The sequence below is a fragment of the Plectropomus leopardus genome, chromosome 10 (genome assembly GCF_008729295.1).
Source record: "Plectropomus leopardus isolate mb chromosome 10, YSFRI_Pleo_2.0, whole genome shotgun sequence".
Taxonomy (NCBI): Eukaryota; Metazoa; Chordata; class Actinopteri; order Perciformes; family Serranidae; genus Plectropomus; species Plectropomus leopardus.
The window spans coordinates 27,452,838-27,475,207 of record NC_056472.1 but is presented as its reverse complement, the minus strand read 5'-3'; the positions used below and the strand labels follow the sequence as shown (position 1 = coordinate 27,475,207).

Genomic DNA, 22,370 nt, shown 5'->3' with positions numbered 1-22,370 from the left:
GGCAATTCTGAAATTCTTCACCCTGGACGGAGTTTTACAAAAGATCCATTTTCAGTGACTTAAAATGCAGTTTGTGTGTGGACGAAAAGCTAGAAGGCATAGAAAAAGGTATGTTTTCCAATTAACCCATGTACGTGTGGACAAGGCCTCAAAGCTTCGAAAACTTGCCTAATGTTGAGAAAAATAATGTTGAAAGAGAATTTCATCTTGGCAAATGCTGTTAACACTGTGTGGTTGTGACTTCATTCAACCTCAGACACAAGAAAATAAATTAAATGCCGATCGCAACACTGGCCTTGACTCTGGCACACCCTCACATGCACATTTATACTTGGTACCAAACAATGAAATGAGATAGTAGCTATTACACTAATAAAAATGGGTGTTAGTGTTAAAAAGAAAAGAAATAGCAGCATGTTAAGCTCCAAGATGAACAGTTGATTGTTCAGTTTGGCCTGTCTCACCCAAAAGAGACGATGTGAAGCTAACGAAAACAAAAAAAAATGGTAAAAACTGAAATTCGGTTGCTTCTTACAAGCTTCATTTTTAGCTCAAAAAGATCTGTTTAAAGAAAAGTGAGTGAATGCCTCCTCATGAAGACCTTTTTTCAAAATGTCAGTTCAGAGTAAATGGAAATCATGCCAACGCTTCCAAAAAAAAATATCCTTCCCTTCTCGCCTTTTTCTGTCAGACTCTAAGGTCTTTAAGACTACATGACACACAAAAGGTATGAATTGTAAAGCAGTGCTGCCTTTTCAATCCCACAGCCTCTTTTATGGCAACAGGTGAATGGCTTACTGATGGCCTAAAGAATTGGCGTCACCTTTTTGGAAAAGGAGTCATTCATCAAAATAAACCTCACATACAAAATGACACACCTGCTCTCACACGCTGCTGATATGTCTAGAAAATGGTGCAAATGCAAAACACAAACAAAACAAAATATTTTAAAAAATGGCATTCATTACCCAAAGTTTTCCAGTATGTTTGTGTTGGCCGTGCTGATTCACAGGAGATAAAGTGGCGCTCTCTCTCCCCTGTGAGTTCCAGTTTTCATCTCATTCGTTGATGTATGGTCTTTGCAGCCTTTTTAAAATAAAATGGGCGCTTGAGTTTCTCCTAGGAACACTGATTCTCTGTGAGCTTTCTCTATAGGCCAGTCCTTGATAGAGGACGAGAGCAAACATAAGCTCGTCGTACAAAGGCGGCCAAAGCTGATTGGATTACTTTGTAGTTGCCTGCACTTTCAATGTTTTCCTGCCAAACTATTTTTGGTGTTGGTGTTTGTTGGTGTTGGTGCTGTGACAGCTGAAATGCCCGGAGCATGGATGCCACATGTCACGTAGGTGGGGTAAAGCTGGGTGTTTTACCTGCTACACAGACTCTTTTTGTGGCGTGTGGTTGCAGCTTCACTGTGTGCAAATTGAGTTTCACCAAGTGATAGTGCAGTTGGTTATGCAGAATTTAACAGGTATTACATTACATGGATTGTTTTAACTAGAGGATCATTGATTTGATTTATGTTAAGCCCCTTTTAGACTGCCCTTTTAAGGCGAGAATATTGCGCCATTATGCCGCCTCACACTCTGTATAAGAGGTAAGATTGTAGAATGGGGAGACAGTTGTCCCACCTTTAAGCCAGCAGCAGAGGTAGTAACGCCAAATCTGTGTAAAAAAAGAGCCAGAAGGACGGTTGTGATGTTTTGATGAGGTGTTTGGTGTGCGACCCGCCAGAGGGGATTTAAAAAGCAGCTAGAAGTAGTTAGCAGCTAATTAAAACAAGGAGAACAACAGCCCAAAATGTCCACGACTTGGGAAGACAATGAGGGCCAGGAGCTCCTTGCCCTATGAGCAGAGGATGAGATCAGCATAAACTAGCAGATGACAGTTCTGGTAAATGGATGTTGTTGCCATGTTATGCCATTGTTATTGTTCAGGAAGCCCTGCAGATGTGTATGTTATATGGCACAAGAGAGGCTGACACTGTTGTGTTAAATGTCACAACCGCCACGCCTCTTTTGTTTCTGCAATGTCAGCATGCTGTCTAAAATCCCACACTGGAGCAACACAATGCTGCTGTTTTTTGGTTTTGTGTAAAAACGCAAAGGCGGCATAAAGAAGTGACATCGTAGCGGCCCTGTAGATCGATCTCTGTTGAAGGGGGGTTTAATGTGAAATTTAAAAACATCTACGAGGTTGCTTGTGGATGTTCCTCTGTTACGATGAGATATTAATTTCTTTAATTTTTAAACAGATTGTATTCGTTTTTATATTTACTCATATCCACGTAGTTTTTACCTGTTTAAGGGCTGCATGAAGAAAAAAATAAACAAGCCACATAAAAATAAAGATGAGCAGGGGGTTGTCAGTGTAGCAGCTTCAGTTGATTCTAATAGACGCGCTCTGTTACAGCAGACGTGTCGCGCCGCACCCGTGTCCAATGAATCTCGGCCATTATTATTTTGTTGGGGACAAAACCTTCCTCTCCTCTGTGCCGCCTGAAAGCACCCTTTCAACTTAAAATTTAAAGAGACTAGCACCAACATGTGCACCTATTTCTTTTATCTGTGGCTTTACTGTGTCACTTTATACCATGACATGGTACGTGTATGTACAAGCTCCTAAATCTCAAGCGTTTACTGAGATTTTCTGTGTATAGAATGTAAATATAATACATGATATGCACAATATCATATAAGTTTACAGGTGAGGAAAATGCTTCCAGTCCTATAGGTATCCTATAATGATTTTGGTACAAAAATGACACTGTTTTCATCACGCTTTTTGTCTGTGTCATTGCAGACGACCCACTTCAGTGACAGAAAAGTCTCAGTGCTCCAGTCTGTCCTCTGGTGATGGGAGAATCCTATATAACTCGTTTTACAGCCTAATCAAAAAGAAACGGAGGCTAAGAGCTGGATTTGAGGAGTTCAACATCTATTCCTCTGCCTCCTGGCTGTGAGGAAAAGGCAGATTGACGGCGTGCTCTTGAGCCAGCGCAGCCAGCTCTTTGAGGAACTCACAGAAGATAACGGCACAGTAGACGGCGTTCTTCACTCGCAGCGCCTCCGCTTGCTTTTCCAGGCCAGAGGCCCCTCCGCCTCCTCCGCCCCTGAACAGAGCGCTGTGCAGTGATTGGCCGCCATCTCGTACATGTGCAAGAGCCAGCTGAGCAGCGTGTCGAGCCCGGGTCGGGCTGTTGGTGTGTCGAAGGATCAGGTCTCCTAGAGATGGCTTCCGACTCTTCACTGGAACAAAAAAACATTGAGATTACAGGTCAGCTCAGAGCTAACAAGGATACATGAACTTAAGGTCCACATGTTGGGTTTTATCCAGGTTTTTCACAAACTGCTGATGGCTCAGTTAAAAAAAAAAGCTACTTAGCAGACCCTAAGTTCAGATTATTTTCTTTAACTGATCTTTCCACTAATATTCACTCTTAGAACTACTTTTTCCCAATAGTTTTCCCTTTTTTTGACAGAATTTTTTGTCAGAATCTTGAGACAAAACAAAATCAGAAATTAGTATTACAAATATTACATTATAGCCAGAAATTCTTTAAAGATATCTTTATTAGATTAAAGGTAAAACGTGGACACTTTTTTCTTTCTTATACATTTGAATAATTTTATTAATGTGATATCTTTTTTATTTATTTTTTAATCTGTTATTAATTCTTCTGTTTTTAATTGTTGCTGCTGCCATATTGTTAAAAAAATAACAAACCTTTATTACGTCAGTCGCCAGCAAGAGCGTATAATGTTACGGTGCGGCAGAGTGTGTTACTTTAATTGCAGGTTTTCTGAGCAAAAGCCAATGCCACAGCCCTTTTCATTGTTTTTCTCTTGTAATGTTGCACCGATTTCAAAGCATTTGCTTCTATTGCAGACAGTCCAGTTTTACGAAAAGACCGTATTTCCAGCAGGGACATACTTCTTTAACTGAACCTTATCCTGTTTTTTTCTTTCAAGCTCACCTAATGAATCGGAGCGCCGCAGGGTAGGAACTGCTGCAGGTGAGTCAGACCAGTCTACTTTGCCTCGGGCCACCAGGTACTGCTGAGCTTTCCTCAGCATGGCAGGGAAATCTTCATGAGAGGCGGCAAACGCCTCGATACGGTTCTTCACAGAACCTAGAACCTAAAGATGATTCGGGGGAAAAAGGTGTATTCATCTTCAAAGGCAGCTGGTTTGTTGATGACTTAGTAAAATTTCTTATCACTGTGCCCAAACGGAAGTGCTATTTCTTTTTTTCACTGCCCATTACAGTATTAGTCACCCATTTACAGTTTCTTAGAAAATGGACAGAAATGGAATATGAAAAAGAAACTATGCAAATGCATTGTGGGCCTGAAGCTTTTGGAACAAAAGCTAGCACAGAAGTGAGGTGGGCTGAAAGTGGACAACTATGCCTAGAGACAGGAGACTAAAAACTGTCATCACTTCAGGAGGAAATGTTGAAACTGTTACAGTTAACTATTCACCAGTTTGTGCTCAGCCTCTCGTTTCGAAATGAACTGAACTTAAGTTCAGTAGAGAGCAAGACGATCATTGATGGGTCGATCCAGTTTATCACTGGTTTAGCATGACGCAGCATACCTGGATCAGTGACTTGACGCTCGGCTGGAAGACCATGTTGGTGTTGAGCAGGAAGGAGCGTAGGAGCGGCTGAGGATAGCAGGCCAGCTGGGCCACGATGCCTGTGAGCAGGATGTTGACGTACAGCGAGTTTTGGAGCATGTTCTCCAACTTGGTAAACAGAACCACCATGAACGGACCTGCGCAGAGAAAGATTGATGGATCACTGAATGTAAGGATACAACATGCAACTTAAGCTCATCTGCATGCGAAACAACTGGGGACGAAATCAGAGGTGTCTTTACAGCTTTTTTTAATAAGGGACATGGCATAGAGGCTGTCAAACTGTGAGAAACAAGCAGATTTAACAGCATGTAGAAGTTAAATGAGGATAATTAAACGCTCCACTGTGGCAACTAAAAAACTCTGATCTGTCCCCTTTGCATTCAGGAATCTGGTTTGATCTGTTCCTGTAAAGACAGATTATTGCAAAGAAAAAAAAAGTGTCTTGTAGGGGATAGTGCTGCTAGTAATGTTATTCAAGTGCTGTTGGGGCATGAAGTTGGTGCTCAAGATTACCATGTGAATGTAGAAGAAGCAGAAGTAGTCTTAACCTTTTTAATGATTTTTTAAAAAAAATCTGCTTGGGGATAATTTCTATGGAATTTAATATTCAGGGCTCAGTTGCATAAACCACTTTAAGTTAAAAAACTTAATTTTGTCTCTTGTGCAGAATATGTCCCTAAGCTGAGAGGTTGCATAAAATCTCTTAGGTTGTCTCCTTACCCACGTCTAAAGACTAAGACTTTCACGTTAGTTACTGTCATAATTCAGCACATGTGCACCTCAGTTACTGTGATTAGCTTCACTAACATCATCCATAAATGTTACATAACAGCAGTACTGTCAGTGTTAGTTATCTTACAATGTGCATGCTAAATGGCTTAAATTTCCTTTAATATACAGTATTGTTAAATTTAACAGAGAAATATTCAAGGACAACCTTAGTGGTTTTATGCAATCAGGCATAGTATTTGAGATAATATTGGAGGAAATAATTTATCTATTTTAGTCACTTTTATTCATAAAGAAGTAAAAACATTCTAATTGCGACTGAGTTTTGTTATGTAATTGGAGGACAGTCATAAAACATATCTGTATTGTTTTTGGACCTGGAGTGTGTACTCAGATATGTAGTGAATAGTCAGACAGATGCCCACCACTAAAAAAATAATAAAAAACATAGTTATCCAGAAGTGCACAACTAGTCTTTCAAAAAATACAAACAATTAACAGTGCCCCTCCATGAAAACACACCCAGCAACAGAATCGCATCATTAGTGTGAGTCTCACCTGTGTACGGCTGAGAGGAAGGCTGATTCAGTGGTCTTGCAGGACTGCAGAGGCCGACCACAGGCCCGTCTCCCTTCGTGTCACCTGTCAGCTTCGCCTCCAGCTGCTGCTCCTCCTCCTGCCGCTCAGACAACAGCGCCTCTCTGGCAGTTTCCTCCAGCTGGCAGGCCGCTCTGCTGCGCTCCTTCACCCGATCCTCCAGTTCCCTCAGCTCCTGCGTGAAGGCCTCGATGCTGATGCCCTGACCGTTGGAGTCTGTGGGGAGCTGCGGCTCTCCTGGCGCCTGCTCCAGCAGCTCCTGGATGAGACTCTCTACAGATTGTTGATTGGCTTCTGGAAGATCTGAAGACGCACTGTGTGGGTTCGAGGTGTCGCTGGTCAGCAGTTTGGTGTCAGACGTCGGCTGCGTGACGGGACTCTGAGAGGACATCTGATTAGAGCAAAGAGATTTTGCATCATTCATTTCACTGTTGCTAAAAATGGACTGTGGGAGGGCGGTGCAGCTTTGGGAGGGGCAGGTGACGAGGGATCCGTTTTGATTCGCGTTTTCGTCCAAATACTGCTGCTCCCCCAAGTCTCTCTTTACTTTCTTTACCTCCAGTCCTCTGTCTCGATTGTCTGAGCACCCGTCTCCCTGCCCCATGGTTCCGTTATACATGGCCTGGTAGTTAACAGTGATGGCGGAGGCCGGATTGTGAGGAGCCGGGGACGAAGCTGGGTGGGAAGTCGATAAAGGGGTGGCTGAGGAAGAAGAGGAGGAAGGGACGAGATGAGGTACAGGCTTTGGCAGGAGCTCCTCTCTCTGCAGGCTGCGTTTCTTGGAGCGTGGTGTGAGGCTGATGCAGTTGTTTTTGCCGATTGTAACGTCCCACTCTCCGCTGTCCCGCTCTGAACTGCTCCACTCAGACCGCGCTGCAGCCACGATGGCCGCCCTCTGCTGGCCTGGAGGGGTGTTACTGCTGCCCCCCTGCTGGAAGGAGAAGTGCTCAGGGAACATCGTAATGGAGGGGTTGGAGGTCGGGGGAGGTGGGGGTGGAGGAGCAGCATTCGGTGAGGGGTTTTCTCCATCGTAGGGCGCTGACCAGTCACGGCAAGCCCAGGAGCAAAGCTCGATGCCCCGCCGGGCGTCTTTGAGGTACTCCAGGTAACCCGAATCCCAGTCCAGACACTCTGTGCTAGTCTGCTGCTGGTGCATCGGGCTGTCAGGGGACAGCGGGTGGGAGCCAGAAGGACCTGACTGCAGCGACTCCATGCCGGTCGGGGTGGAGGGGCCCCCTCCTCCTGATCCACCTCCGCTGCTCTGTTGGCGGATGAAGAAGGATAAGCGGGACGGGGTGCTGGGTCTGGGTGGGGCTGGAGACTCTGGGCTGGGACTGTTCAGGACTATAGAATGACAAAATGCAAACACTTAAGTTCCTCACACCACTGTTATGTTTAATTCTCATCCCTCAAACTGTTTTTAAATGCCTTCAAAACTTAGCACCTGTGATTTTATATAAATTATCAGCAGGAAAAATAGTGGTAGGAACATCAGGGCCACAGCACGCAGCAACTATAAAATCACACATCGTAAGACGTCCTTGGGGCAGTCAGCTTTTTTTGCATAAAAGTCCTTAAAATGTGGAACACACTACCAGCCAAATCAAATTAACACAAGATATATTTTTAAGAAGTGTTATATGATGATTTATTGGCTTTACAAGGTTTAAAGGTATGTCTTGCTTTGGTAATGCAATAGTGTAGAAATTTGGTCTTTCCATGGGGCCCAGCAGGTCTCATGAGAACATAAAATAAAAATAAAAAAAATTATTTAGCTTTGAGCCTTCAAGTAGATGTAAAAAGTCATTTAGGTGTACACATATTCATAAATCAAACAGTTTGAATTGTTTCTTTTCACACAGGTGTTTGTTGCTGACCTTTGCCCCAGAATGCACTGTCGTCGTCCCGCTCAGCAGAGGACGCCGCATTCAGCCGGCAGCACTCTGGGATCAGAGACAGGAACTTGTCCGCCGACTTCCCGTACAGGTCGGTCTCCCTGATAGCACGACGCTGACTCAGCATTACATGGGTACAGGGCAGTAAATACCTGGAGCAAACCACATACACACATGCACACAAACCATTTATAAATTCAGTCATTTTCAATATCCCGTTTTCTTTGGAAAGGTTGGCTACTTTATCTTGCTTCGAGAGTTGGCAGTTACAAACTTCAGTTAACATGTTAATTTCAATTCTCACTCATCATGTTGATAAAATACCAAAAAGTACAAAGTCACAGGCAGCGGGGCGAGCTGTTTTAGTCCTGAATACAAAAAAAGGCAAAACTGGCCTTGGATGTTCCCAAAATTCTAATAAAAAATAAATGTGAGCACAGTTTGTTCCCTATCTGTGACGAGTAGAGGAAAAAAAAAAACAACTTTTCATTTAATTTTTCAGCATTCTGAAAGGAGGACACACAGGTGTGTTGCTTTAGCAAAATGTTAATGTTTTTCACAGAAAACTAAAAGTATTCATGCAGAGGACCCGAGCAGTGCATCTGAAATATTCTGAGACAGAGACTGACTTTGAGACACTTAGATTAACCTTCAGCTAATCTTAATGAGTATGAAAAAAGTTACTGCTTGATGTATGTTTTGCATATTAAATGAACCTATTAAAAATAAAAAACTTGGGAGAATTTGCTGAGATGTGCTGACGTACCTGAGAACGAGCTGCAGCATGACGTCTTCACAGTTCAGAGACAGAAGAGTCCTGAAGAGACTCAACGATACCATGCAGAGCTGCAACACGGAGATACAGAAACTTTTTAGAAAACAAATGGAGACTACTTAAATGGAGAAATAATATATGTAAATACCAAATTGCATATGATATGATGAAAAATATGGATTTTGTTAAACCACATGGTCTTATTTTTGTAATTTTCACATTTAACTTTTCCTCTCAATTTTCAGGTGTGTTTCGGTAATTAAACAGCGCTCAGCAGGATGTGGGAATCCTGTGTTCACCGTTATTTTTACATGTTACCATGTGAGTAATGGTCATAACTACACAACAAGAAAGCAGTTGTAAAAATCGACAGCTTTTCTTTGTAACAAAAATCTTACTTTCTCCTTTGTTTCCCCCAACAGCAATAACGATTGTGTCAGAGCGACTAAAATTTCAGATGTACACACATTTCTCCGTGGATTGTTTTTCCAACTACAAACAATATACGATACAACAGCTGATAGATGCAGCAGACTTGATGACATTTACTCTCCATGTTTGTTCTGGAAAAAACAGATACTTCTGTATTCTGCCAGACTCACTTTCAATCAATTTTTGTTCTCAGCCCACGCACCACCCACACACCTGAGTTCATATAACGGCCTCGACGCTCCATCACAAAAACACACACAAATATATTTTTATACCCTTGAATTGCTGCTGATGCGTGTGAGCAGCGTGTCCAGGATGGTGTCGTTGTCGTGGCGATGGAGCAGGATGAAGCGCAGGAAGGTTTTGAGGAGGGATGTCTCCGACACGCTGCGCAGGAAAAGGTCCAGGTAGGCGGTGCTGGCTATCATCTCGTCCACCGACGACTACAAAAACACACACACACACACACACACACACACACACACACACGGAGAGAGAAATGTGAATCAAAACTGCGAGAGAGGGCAGTGAGACAACTGTCCTGTGAATAAGACAAAGTCTAAGATTAAAAACAGTCAATAAGACAATTTTCCAAATATTGTGGAGTCTTTTTTTTTTTTTTGCTTTGACTCACACTGAGTTATCTTTTGAAGAAAGTCCCACAAACAAATAAGTTCACACAATTGTTCTTCTGCTTATTCACTTCAGATATGATAAAAAATATCTTCAGTTACTCAAGAGGAGCCATAAACAAATGGTCAACTTCCATCCGTGTGGTCCACCGATCCTGTTTGACTTTCAGGGTAAGTTTACCTAAATTACTAAATACTTTTTTTCCACACTGACAGATATTGCTGGTAGTTATTTGTTTTAATAGAGTTGGGGTTTTTTCAGGATTATTCATCCTGATCCCAGCAGGAAGGTGGATTCAGGGCTGATTTCAGGAACAAAATATAATAAAAACTTTTAAACTGTTCAAATAAATTTACATTTTTTAGACATTTAATTTGTCTTTTAATTTTATCTTTTAACTTATCTTTTTATTCTGTCTTGAACCTGCTTATAATTATTATTAATATTCTGTGTCTACTGCCTTAAGTTTGTTATTGTGTTTTTCTAACATGTTTCTGCCTTTAATCTCCTGTTTAACTTTACCTTAACTCTTGTCTGGCGTGTTTTCTGCATCAAGGACTAACTTCTATTGTTTTACCGCCTCTGAGGTTTCTTGCCTCTGCTTTGCTTTTTTTATCAAAGCACTTTGTACACTGTGTTTTAAAATGTGCTATATAAATAAAAACTATTATATTTTGCACTTGATTTGTTTAACCATCACAATGATAAAGTAGATATTAAGGGATTTTGTCCCTAAATAGCTGTCAATATCAAAAAGAAAAAACTAAATTTTACCTCTCAGTCATTGATTTTTAATAGTTACAATGACATAGTCAAAGGTAGTTTTTAACAAAAGCATCCCCCATGCTGTTTTCTGTCTCTTTAAACATAAAGACTAAAGTGACTCCCCGCTGGCTGTTCTGCCTGTCGTTCTTTACACAGTCAGCCTACATTGTTTTGTTTTATGTAGTTCTAGTCCCATTTAGAGAGCAGGTTATCTGGATTTCGTAATCTTGAAACATCTGTATCAGGATGAGGAAGATCCAATCCGATGCTTTAAAAAACGTGGACACAAGTGCAATGGATTAGCTGATCCTGAACAGTGAAGCGTGGAATCTGTGATTCTTACAGTTTGTGATTATCCAAAGTAACCGTGATCTTCCTTCTGACTGTCACTCCTTTCTTACCTTATGCAGTGCCGGGCCCATGACGGGTACGAGGAAGCCGTTATGGAGGTAGTCCAGGAGCTGCGAGCGGACCAGGGGATGAGCGACCTGCACCACAGCGTTGCAGAACTCCAGCGAGTTCATGAACAGCACGAGTGATGACACGCCCATCCAGTCCTCCCGCCGCAGCGCGTGCCAGTCGTCACCCCGGACCTCAATCTTCCTGGGCAGCGAGGAGTAGAGAGCGCTGAGGCCCGTCGCCAACACCTGAGAGGAGACGGAGAGGCTTCAGGTGAGACAGCTGTGGGTCAGAGGGTGACTGTGCTGCTTGAAAACACTCAGGAAAAATGTGCCGGTATCCTTCAAGCCCAATGTTTTGGGTTTTTTTCCCCCAGCTTTTCACAAACAAATACATTGATTTCTTTTAAACATGAAAAAAAAACAAAAAAAAGACCATTAATCGATAAACAGATTAATGGAAAATTAATCAGCACCTATTGATAATAAATTAATCACTTAAATGAATTATCAAGCAAAATATTTTGGGTTTTGGATGTTTGTTCTGACAAAGATAGCTATTTTAAGGTGTCACCATGGTCCGCGTGTCATCCGTTCATTCATTATTCAGTTCCCTCTGGAAAACTAAAAAATGAGTGAGAATTCGATTTATTAGTTTTTCTGTATATAAAGACACAATAAATTAATCAAGAAAATATCCAGGACTTTACAGTAATAGAAAATTGCAGCTCTATAAGAGATCCTGTAATATATCTTATGGTCTGAAAATAGAACAAAACCCTCCCTGTTTTAATTTCAGAGGTGGCAGGTTTATATTGTACGTTATACTTGGCAGTGTTGTCGTTTCGTAGCTCAAACATGTTGTTTTCATAACACCAGTAATGACTCTACGGATATGTACAGCAGCTCACCTACCTAATGCAGTCTAGAGGAGGGAGTTTGATAAGCAAAATGATTTCACAGTATATAAACACATGAGTGGAAAAGCCTTCATTTAACGTAGTGTTTTGACAACAGCTGATGACATTTATGAAACTGTTTTGCTTGAAAATATATGATAGAGAAATCTGAATCTGTTAGTCCAGCAAAGCAAATGCAAACAATTCACTGATCGAAGTTCATCAAAAAAGAGCTACGCACTGAGGATGTAGGATGAGTGAGTGTGTGATGAGCACTGCTTACAGTACCACACAATAAGAAGGCTGTTACAGCTGTCCCAGAATCTGTCGCTACATCCCAAAAATGTCAAACAAAGCTGATTAGTATGTGTGAGCATGCACAGAGAGAAAATAGCAAGACTCGAGCAGAGGGGAGCATTCGGTCCTTGATGCCACCTCCACTGGTCCTTCTCGCCTGTAAGTAGGTCAGACTGAAGCTGCTGGAAGGAGGGCGAGCAGAAAATAGCTGAGCTGGCTCTTAAACACCAAAGTGAACAGGCAGAGGAGGAGATAACTACTGACCACAGCATTAAAATATGATATACAGACATACTCATCACGCAACACCGTTCACTCTCATTATGCAGTTTGGAAGCTAAAATTCTGCTGTAAATTGTGAGTAGATTTAGTTGAGATCTAGAACGATGGTCCTGACGTTCAAATTAAATCCAGCAAGTTAGTGCACTCTTCTTTAGCAGAAAAACATTATAAAGTGCAATCAGCAACATATGGCTCTGTAATACCAGCTAGTGGCAGCTGGAAGAAACTACAACAACAAAGGCAATCACAGCTCCCTCGTTTTCCACAACAGTCTTTTATAACCTTTTTTTTTTTTTTTTAAATTTATTTATATGTGTCTGCCCTGAAATGGGCAGGAACGTATATTTTGAAGAAATTAGTTAATTGCTATTTTCTAGGCTAAATTAACTGATTTTCTTTCCTTTTTTTTTTTTCAAAATATGACCTTTAGTTTCCACATTACAGTTTATATCTCCCAAGATACATCGCCCATTCAGGGTATAAATTTAACACTTTCCCCTTTATTGAAAAATGAATGTGCCAACTTTGTAAACATTTTATAAACAAATAATTACTTATAACTACTTTCTTTTATGTTTGCATACAAAATTTTTAAAAAGTAAAACAAAATTTTAAAAAAAACTGAGCCATTGTTATTTACATACAGTATGCTTTGAATGCTCAAAACAAGTCAAATCTTTGAGTAAACGAAGTCTATTAAGATTTATAAATAAAACATTAAATCACTGTTTTTATACTATCGTCTTCACTGTGGTGCCGCTACACTATCAATATCCTATCACAGATAGCCGTGGTTAGTGGAGTGGAAAATTTGTCTGGTGCAGTGACACAAATCTGTTCAGCCGCCTCCAAATCTGATGAACCATCAGGAAGAAAAACAATACGAACAACAAATAAATAGCAATCAGTGCTTCACACCTATATTATTGATTATTTGTAGAGAACAGGCCTAAAAACACAGGTACATCTGTGAGTTATTATTGCTGTTTTTTTTACTCTTATCTGGTCAACGTAGCTTCCAGGATTCACACACTGAATGCCTAATTATCAACGTTATGATAAAGCAAATTATTATTTTTCAACAAGAACATTTAAAATCATCCTTATAAAACCTTTTTTTAAACAAAATTGCCCCCAAAATATTCTGAACATAAAAAAAACAACAGCAGGTACCTCATGGCCATCAAATTTGTTCATGTAGGATGACATTTTGAACTTTGATACCAGTGACCAGTACATTTTTGAATGCTGGCATTAAGTCACATGACCTAAGTAGGTGACCCATCTCCCCCCTCAGAGTTTCTCAATGACAGAAAGAGCACCCACTTAATGCTGCTCCCCCCACAGCCTGTCATATGACCGTATCTCACAGGATACATGAACAATTAAAGGGTTAAAATCTCCAATTAATAGAAGATCATTTCTGTTTTCATTGTTTTGTAAACCTGCTACATGAGCTGCTACATTTTATTATGTGGTTTAGTTTCATTTGTTGATTAGACATCCTGGCAGTTTAGTTGTTTTGAGTAAAGCAGCGGCAGCATGAAGGAGTCTGTGTGATGCGGAGGATTTTACAACATCAGAGCGTGATGTCGGCCAAGGCGCGTATTTTTCAAGAGGACTACAGGAAGCCGTCTTAGTTGAGGCAGATCTGATAGGATGTAGATAAGGATGAAGCGTCTGTCAGAGTGCAAAGTCACGTCCTTCCCCTTACACTACCACGCACCATCACTGATGCATGAGAATTACACATCTCTCTGTCACACACACACACACACACACACACACACACACACACACACACACACACACACACGCAAACCACATCTCTTTTTTTAAAAGCTTTGTCATAAGCGGGCAGGGATCCCAGATAACATGCGCTCCTCAGTTATAAATATCAGGCCATGTTCATGTGTATATAATGTTTGTGGCGCTTTTCTGTAAAAGCTAAAAATGACTTTCAATAATATGGATCAGTTTGATAATATTGTTTAGGTATGTGAAAGAGTGGCGTAAAAAGGTTTTTGACCTCATAGTTCAGGGTTACATAAAAGAAAATGAAAGACAGATGTCTGCATTTTTAAATGTTTCTCTTCAGAAGAAACTCAGGTTGATTTTTTATTTTGTGGATGGAAAGTGAAAACTAGACAGAACGCCGAGGAAGTTCAAAAACCATCAAACCCACATGATGGGATTTCTGCCCTACTTTTAGGATTATTAACAATTGAACAGGATAATTAATGTATGCTTGATTATGAGTCGGGACGTTCTACCTCGCTGGCTTTTTAAGAGGTTTAGATTAAAGCTTCATTTTATCCCTGTGAGTTCAGCTCTCAAAGATATGCCAACCAGGATGAAAATAAGGAAACAACAAATCAGGGTAACAGCGGTATGACGGTATATACTGCACGACAGTAAAGTTGTGTCCACTGGTAGAGACTTGGCAATATCATTTCTACTGCAGAAGCTTTTTGTGACAGGCCATGAAGCAAATCAGGGCAGATTTTCTTGTGATTCTTGCATGATTTAGCTGCCTCTTGAGGTAATTTGGGCAGACATGGAGTTAAGTTAAGTTAAAAATATATAAACTTGCAATATTCAATAATTATTGTTCTCAGGATCCCTGAAGCTTCCATTCAAAGAAAAATAATTTTAGTTTTATTGTCCTGAGTCTTTTTTAACTCATGTTTTTTTATGGAAGGTTCAAATGAAAGAAGAAAATAATTATGCGATTAAGTATGTTTTGGTTATTGTATACCATTATTTATTTATTTATTTATTTAAATGACAACCTCTAACCTCATTTTCTGTGGTCACAATATTAAAAATTCTCCTTTAGTTTTACTTTAAGTTTAGAAAACACTAAGTATACTAAAAAAATATATATACTACAAAATATATAACCCACTGTTGTGAAATAAATACAGCCAAGTCCAGTTTTTGTAAAGCCCAATATCACACACACTGTGTCAACAGTCAGAGCCACAAAAGCATTTGTAGCTGAAGATCTCTTAAAGGAAAATCGACAAAATTCCTCTAAGAACCTTAAAACAAAAAAAAACTCAGGACAGGAAGAAAACCTGCTTTACAAGCATCTGTAACCACATCCTTTACTAAAACCCCAGTCAACGTCCAAAGCAAAAACACTTTTCATAACGACATAGATCTTATCTGAACCATCACTCACCGGGCAGAAGTAGGAGTTCTCTGCGATGTAACGTGCGACGGCCTCGTGACTCGCCGACGCCGCCATAACCAGCAGCAGCGCGTCTCGAGCCTGCTGTCCGATGGCTCCGTCCCGGTGGATGAACGGCACGAGGAGGGAGAAGATGAGCAGATTGGTGGAGCCCTGCTGAGCCGGCGCCGCACGGAACAACATCTCGAGAACCACAGGCTGCCGGGCCATAGACACACAGACCTGAAGGGATTTATAGAGTTTAAAAACAGCACTGTAATGTAAGCAGGACAAAATATAACAAAAAAATAATCTTATTTTAAGAAATCTCCAAGTTTCCAAGTTATCAGCCAGGGAAGCCATGAAAGACAGGACAAACATAACGATTGTTGAGCCAAATATATGTAGTTATTTGTTGTCATGTCCGATTATCTCAAGTTGTTCTGAGTCTTATAGGGTCTGTGTGAGTCGGTGATGACTGTGTAGCTATTGGTCTATTGTCTGACACGCCAACAAAAAAGATTCGCTAGGATCCAAAAAATATGTTCAAAAAATGTATTAATGAAAAGGAATCGACTCACTGTGATGGTGACAAACTTAGAATCAAAATAAATACATCGATCAAAAGAAAGGTGCGGTCAACAAAAAATACGGCAACCCACTTCACCCTCTCTCCTGTCAACCTCACACAGGTGAGAAGCAGATACTCATATAGATTATAAATGTCACTGCCCAAATCCATGTGACACAAGTCTCCCAATTACCATAATCATGAATCTAAAAAATAATAATATCCCAAAACACTAACAAAAGGCATGTAACAATACCAAAATATAAACCACCCCAAATCAATATTAATGTAACAAAATTCTCTCCTTTATAAATTATTTCATGGCTCCTACATTAACTGTCGAGACATAAAAGCCACAGTGTGTGGTGTTTAATTATTTTAGTAGTTTGCCTTCTGATCCAGTGGCTACTTTTCACCCTCAGGAATTATTTTAAGTAAGTTTGATTTTAGGACTAGAACTAGGAAAAAGGAAAACTGTCCAAAAATGACACAAAATCTTTAAAACAGTTTGGTTCGCAGCGATTAAGAATTATTTTATAATTCGGTTCATGAGGTTTTAGTGCAGAGCTCATATAAAATTAACAACCAATTCACCATTTCATCCAAATTTAACAATTTCTGTCCTTTTGCCCTTTACATGCATACTGCAGCTGAATTAATAAGGTAAACTTCCTGCAGTGCAAACTTCCCCCTAAAGTGTGCGACTGGAATTTCTGGAGTTGCCTAGCGACACGACTCTAATCATAGTCGAGCTCCATCCTGACTGTCAGGACAAAAAAATCTGTAATGGTGATCAAAATAGTGAAGTGTGTGTTATCTGCTCTTTGTATGCCTCAATAATCATATATGTCTCTTCTCATCTTCCGATTACATTTTGCAAATTTGTCTTGAAGTCCAACTAACAACTTCTCGTGCAGATTGTAGGTAAATAGAGAACATTAGAGAAACATACAGACTGAAGGTGAAAGTACCTGGTTGAGCAGAAGTACCAGGCTGTTCTCCAGAGCTGAAGGACAACCGAGTTCTGGGTCAGCGCAGGCTCCCAGCAGCCTCAGCAGGGGGTGGAGGACGGCTGTGTGCTGCAGCAGAGGCTGCTGGGATTGGCCAATGAGCATCTCAAACAGCTTGAGCAATGCCCCCTGGCTGTCCGGGTCCAAGCCGCGGCGGAGGTGCCACTGAACCAGGCACTCCAGAATATTCTCTGTGACCACTAGCTCCAGTATGGGGCCCATGGGTGTCACACCGGCGCCGCCCTCTGGGCTCTCAGCAGGCCGCTCCTCTGCCAGCAGACATAACATCTGGTCGGTGTGATTCCTCACTGCCGTCAGGTCGTCACTGGAGGACGAAGGCTCGTGCTGCTCTAACACCCAAGAGACCTGAAAAAGGAACAGTGTTTAAGCGCGATGCTTAACTCCTAACAGTTCTGTCTTTGTATGCAGAGCTAAAGAGTAACAAAGTTGGGCCCTCTTAACTACAGGTGGGAATCCCCAGGGGCCCCATGATACCATATTACCGCGATACTTAAATCAAGATACAATATTCTTGTGATTCAAAACATTTTGCCATATGCTAAATATTCTGCTAACATACTTTGTGATTTATTACCTTATGTCAGCTGTAAATTATGAGAAATTTCGAGTAATTTTCTGTAAATTTCGAGATATGATGCCGTATCGATTCCCCCACCACCGCTAACTTTAACTGGATGTTTGATCGGGCCCAAAAAATCCAGCTCAACCCTGCATGACCCCCGCATAGTTTCTGTCTAAGCCCAACCTGAGTCTGAAACACCGAAGCAGTTGTGGGCCTGAGGCTTATCGGGGACCCAAACTTTTACTGTAAAAAAATGTATATTTACAAGCTGAAGCTAACTTAAGTCTTTGCAGTAACATAATTTGTGACACTGGGTGCGATGGTCAATAGTCAGTTTTGTGCCAAAGTCAGTGGATGTGAATTTGTAAATTTGAGCACTGTAATATACCTTTCAGAGGACGTTAAAGTCCATTTTAACCTTGTTAATTCATACAACAACAGGAAAATTGGTGAGAGCCTGATGGCTGGTGTTTGTGTCGGGCCCAATCAGGTGCATTCAGAGAATCAAAGGTCTGTCTCTAACAGGCTTTTCAATCCAGTTCTGCAGTTTGTAATTCAGCATGCATATGACAGCAGAGTCATCGGACTGGTTAAGTTCATTTATTTGGACAGTTTGACATGTCACAGTAGGAACAGCTCAGTAGTAAATAAGGGCATTAATGATGGCTGATTTCCATTTAGCTCCTTCAGTTTCAGGGTATCATCTGCGGCTTATTGTCACAGTGGCTGTGCCCGAAACCACCGTGTTTACTGTCTGCCAGTTTATTTAAGTCTCAAGTGTCTAAGAGTGAAATCAATACTCTGTTGTGCCCTCAACATTTCCAAGAGGAAGGAAAACAGTAACATTATGGCATGTACAATTATTTCTGCTAACATTCCCATAGTGCAATGTGGAACATTTTATTTAAAAAAAGGAAAATTTAGGCTGTGACACTCTGGCTGTCGGTGATGACGCAAAATGACGATTCACAAACACTTAGTTGCTCACTATTGAGTAGTCTAAAAAGTGTAATATAGGGAGAAGTGAATGAGTGAAGAAAGGAGTGATTTCTAACAGTGTCATAGCATACTGGGCCTTGTGATCACAGTTAGTAGTAACGCCCGTGTTTTTCTACTAACAAGCCAAAGTAGCTGCTGCGAAAAAGACCTGCTGTCATGGATAATATGTTAGACTGTCAAATCTGTAAGCCTTTGCCCCTTTTAATGAACAAAAATGCATTAAAAATATGTTTTATATGATCCTTTACTGTTAAAAATCATTATGTGTGATGTGCTAAAATCTAAAATAGGGTGACAAATAGTATAAATGCAATGTTAAGTCATTCCTGGCACCGCAACACTTATTTCTGTAAGATAAAATGTAACAAAATTGCAGAATTGTGGTGTAAAAATACTAGGCTTTGCAACATTTCTCAAGTGGTCTATCAGTCAGCATGACTGCAGCAGTGATGAATCAGTAGATCTGCTTGTGCAGATAGGAGATGTGCTTCTCTGGGTTTCAGCAGCTTGAAGTTTGTGATAAATGTATGAGCTGTGAATTTCTGTGAATGTTGCACAATACAAATTTGTGTTTGTAAAAACACACTAGCCGACAAAACCACTTGTTTTCTTTTTTTATTTTCTCATATCCATTTACATGTAACCAATCTATCAAGATGTAAACCTCTACCCTCCACAGAGAATTTATATTTCAGAAATTTGATAAGGTGCTTCAGTTTTCCATCCACCCCAAACAAATGTAGCGACATGTAGGAGTACTTTTAACATCTTATGAATATGTTGCAAAACAGTTGCAACATATTCAGCTATTAGACTCCCATCTGATTCTTCTACAATGGATTTCTCCTTGAACATTTAGTCAGCCTCAATGCAAAGTGTCTAGACAAACACACACACACACACACACACACACACACACACACACACACACACACACACACACACACACACACACACACACACACACACACACACACACACACACACACACACACACACACACACAGCATGAGCCTCCCACAACAAATAAGTATCAATCAGACGTCTCGTACTGTCCGGCCGCGGTAAGGCTCTTAACCTATAAAACGTTCAGTCAGTGATTGGGCAAAAGCCAGTCACACTTTGTAAAGTACACAGACTGACTGACCACTCTCATCAGCGGCATCGGCGAAGCCAACTGAACGTGTGAACATCCACACTTGCTGTCAGATAATCATTCACTGAAACACAGAAAGAGCCTTGAAAGTCTAACTGGTCTCACTATCATTTACTTTTGTCTCTGCTTCTCAACACAGAACAGAGGACACAACACATGCAGACATTTTTTCAGCCACTCTCAGTGACTTGCAGGATGTAGCAGATTTTGTGCTCAGAAAATAAGTTTAGTTTTTCAGTTTTCTGCTTATAGAATAAATATTTTGGGAATCAGTTAATTAAGACATTTATCAAGCAAAAACTTTTGCTGAGTCTCTTGTATTGTGAAAAATTTCTACTTTCCTCTCTTTTATGAATAACTTAATTTTGAACCAAAAATTAAAACATGTTATAACCAAACAAAAGTACAGTGTCCGGAAAGGAGTAGGTAGAAGTAAATCTTGTACATCTCTACCCTTCTCACTTTCTTTCCCTTTTAACTTGTATATTATTTTATTTACAACTACTGTACAAACAACCATACCCAATTTACTTACCATCCAATTTAAAAAAAATTAATTACTATCCCAGGTTTATTTACTATCCAAATATCCCCCCATGTTACAAAATAAACAGAAAAAGCCCTAACACAGCCTTTCCTCATCCATAAGCCTGTTCTTAAAATTGAGTCTGACCATAAAATAAATGAAATAATTATTCAACACAATAAAAAAAACTGTAAAATAATTAGGTTAACGCAGAGGCTTGCAAAGCTTGAAACTGTGGTCGTGTCTTTTTCATCCCACCAGAGGTAATGATACTCCTGTAGAGTGTCACAGTGAATCTAAACTATGAGTATTATGTCTGTGTGTTTAGGTGTGATGAAGTTGCGATGCAGAGGAGTGAGAAGTGGACAGCTCACTCAGGGGAGGTAAGCGTCACAGTTCAAAATGGACACTCTGTTTTGTAGGAATTGAGTCTTGATGTCACCCTTTTGATCGTTATTTCTAACACTTGCGAAAAAATTTCACTCAGGTCACTGCAGTCTGAAGATGCAGTAATAGTGTCAGCCACAGCTTTGCAATGAAGTAGTTGAGTGATGCAAGCAGTGACACATTTACATAAGCTATTTTTAAAAAAAAGCCCATTTTAACATAATAATCCAAACCACTGAAGTACTTTCAGATAAGTGGGGATGTCTTTAGAAACCTTCCCGATGGCCTGTGTGGTTGCTCTGCACAGTTTATTAGGGATGCTCAGATTGTTACATTCTGGGTCAGTACTGATGTTTAAAACAACAATTAGATTTTTTAAATATATAATAGTTATTTTACATTTACCAAAACAATAAATGCATTTTTAAAAATTAATTTTCTTTATTTTGTTTTTGTTATATATTCATTCTTTTGTGCCAGGGAAGCAAAAACAATTTTTATTATATACTAACCTTACACTATCTTTTAATAAGCACAGAATTCTTCTTACTGTACATATTATGAATCCTTGTCATTTATCTCTTTATATTGCTGTGAAAACATCAACTAATGTTTCCATAAAACCGTATTTATTCATGTTCCTCGCCAAAAAAAGAGTCGATTTTAGAAAACACCATTTGAACACATCATAAAAACCTTATAATTATCCACCACTTAATCATTATTTTTACTGAATAGAGCTTAAAGCCCTTATAATGTAACTAAATGCAGCATTGGACAGCTGTTAGCTCAGGCCACGGACTGCTAACAGCTAACTGAGCTAAAAGCTAAAGTTTAAACTCTCCTCTGCAGATTTCCACACCGTGATGTTGTTTGTAATGTAGCATTATCAGGGGAACAATATGGTGCATCCCCTGACATGTCAGTAGTGAATTTCACTGCATTCTTTTGTCCCAAACATTGTCTCCGGGACAATAGGACAGCGTTATTCTTTGCGTCCTGCTAATTAGCCTGCGCAAAGTTGATGTGACACATCAGAAGAATATCAGCCACTGCCGTCAGTGAATGTCATCTTATGTGCTGATGTCAATCAGGAAGGCGAATATCATCCAGTGACTGACGGTGTGCAGTAAGTTCTCATCCCAACAAAATATGGAATTTCATCAAAATTAAAGAAAAGAGGCGTGTCTGCGGCTCACCTGTCTCCAGTGGTTCTCAAACACCATGAGGCAGGTCTCTGGGTCAGCCGTGCAGGGGCTGGAGGGGGTTGCACTCCGGCCGGACCGACTCCCAGGACCCCGTGGGTTCAACCTGCTCAGCCAGCTCATACTGGACTCAGTGAGAGGCAGGTCAAAGGTCACAAGAACTCAAAGACGAGAGAGGGAGTTCCAGTAAAAATAGGTCAGAGTATAAGAGCAACAGCAGGCAAAAAGAAATAAAGAGGGAAGAAAAGGAAAAGATGTGGGAGGGAGGAGGAGGAGGGAGGAGGAGGGAGGAGATTTTTGGAGGATTTGCGTCATGGGAAGAAGTAGTGAGAGGAGGGAGGTGAGGGGAGTTAAAGTGAAGGAGGGAAGGAAGCGCAGGGAGCGGGTGAAAGGTGTGAGGGATGGGGGAGGAG

The 22,370-nt window shown here is 40.6% G+C and overlaps 1 protein-coding gene across 1 annotated transcript; it reads right to left on the bottom strand.

Moving 5' to 3' along the window:
* Positions 1 to 1,470: 1,470 nt before the first annotated feature.
* Positions 1,471 to 22,242, bottom strand: fhip1b (FHF complex subunit HOOK interacting protein 1B). Its single transcript, XM_042494325.1, has 11 exons — positions 21,952 to 22,242; positions 17,063 to 17,467; positions 15,533 to 15,763; positions 10,871 to 11,116; positions 9,347 to 9,514; positions 8,631 to 8,710; positions 7,847 to 8,016; positions 5,931 to 7,313; positions 4,599 to 4,777; positions 3,977 to 4,139; positions 1,471 to 3,248 (listed from the first exon to the last, which is right to left on the bottom strand). The coding sequence occupies exons 1-11, from the start codon at positions 22,078 to 22,080 to the stop codon at positions 2,938 to 2,940; spliced, it is 3,465 nt and encodes a 1,154-aa protein (XP_042350259.1). The 5' UTR covers positions 22,081 to 22,242; the 3' UTR covers positions 1,471 to 2,937.
* Positions 22,243 to 22,370: the final 128 nt, after the last annotated feature.

Bases quoted from the DNA above. Each gene is read 5' to 3' on its own strand.
- fhip1b (XM_042494325.1), bottom strand. From the start codon at position 22,080: ATGAGCTGGCTGAGCAGGTTGAACCCACGGGGTCCTGGGAGTCGGTCC. The intron at 11,117-15,532 runs GTGAGTGATGGT...GTCTCCTCTCAG, and splicing joins AGAACTCCTACTTCTGCCCG to GTGTTGGCGACGGGCCTCAG. The intron at 4,140-4,598 runs GTATGCTGCGTC...AATCATCTTTAG, and splicing joins GCGTCAAGTCACTGATCCAG to GTTCTAGGTTCTGTGAAGAA.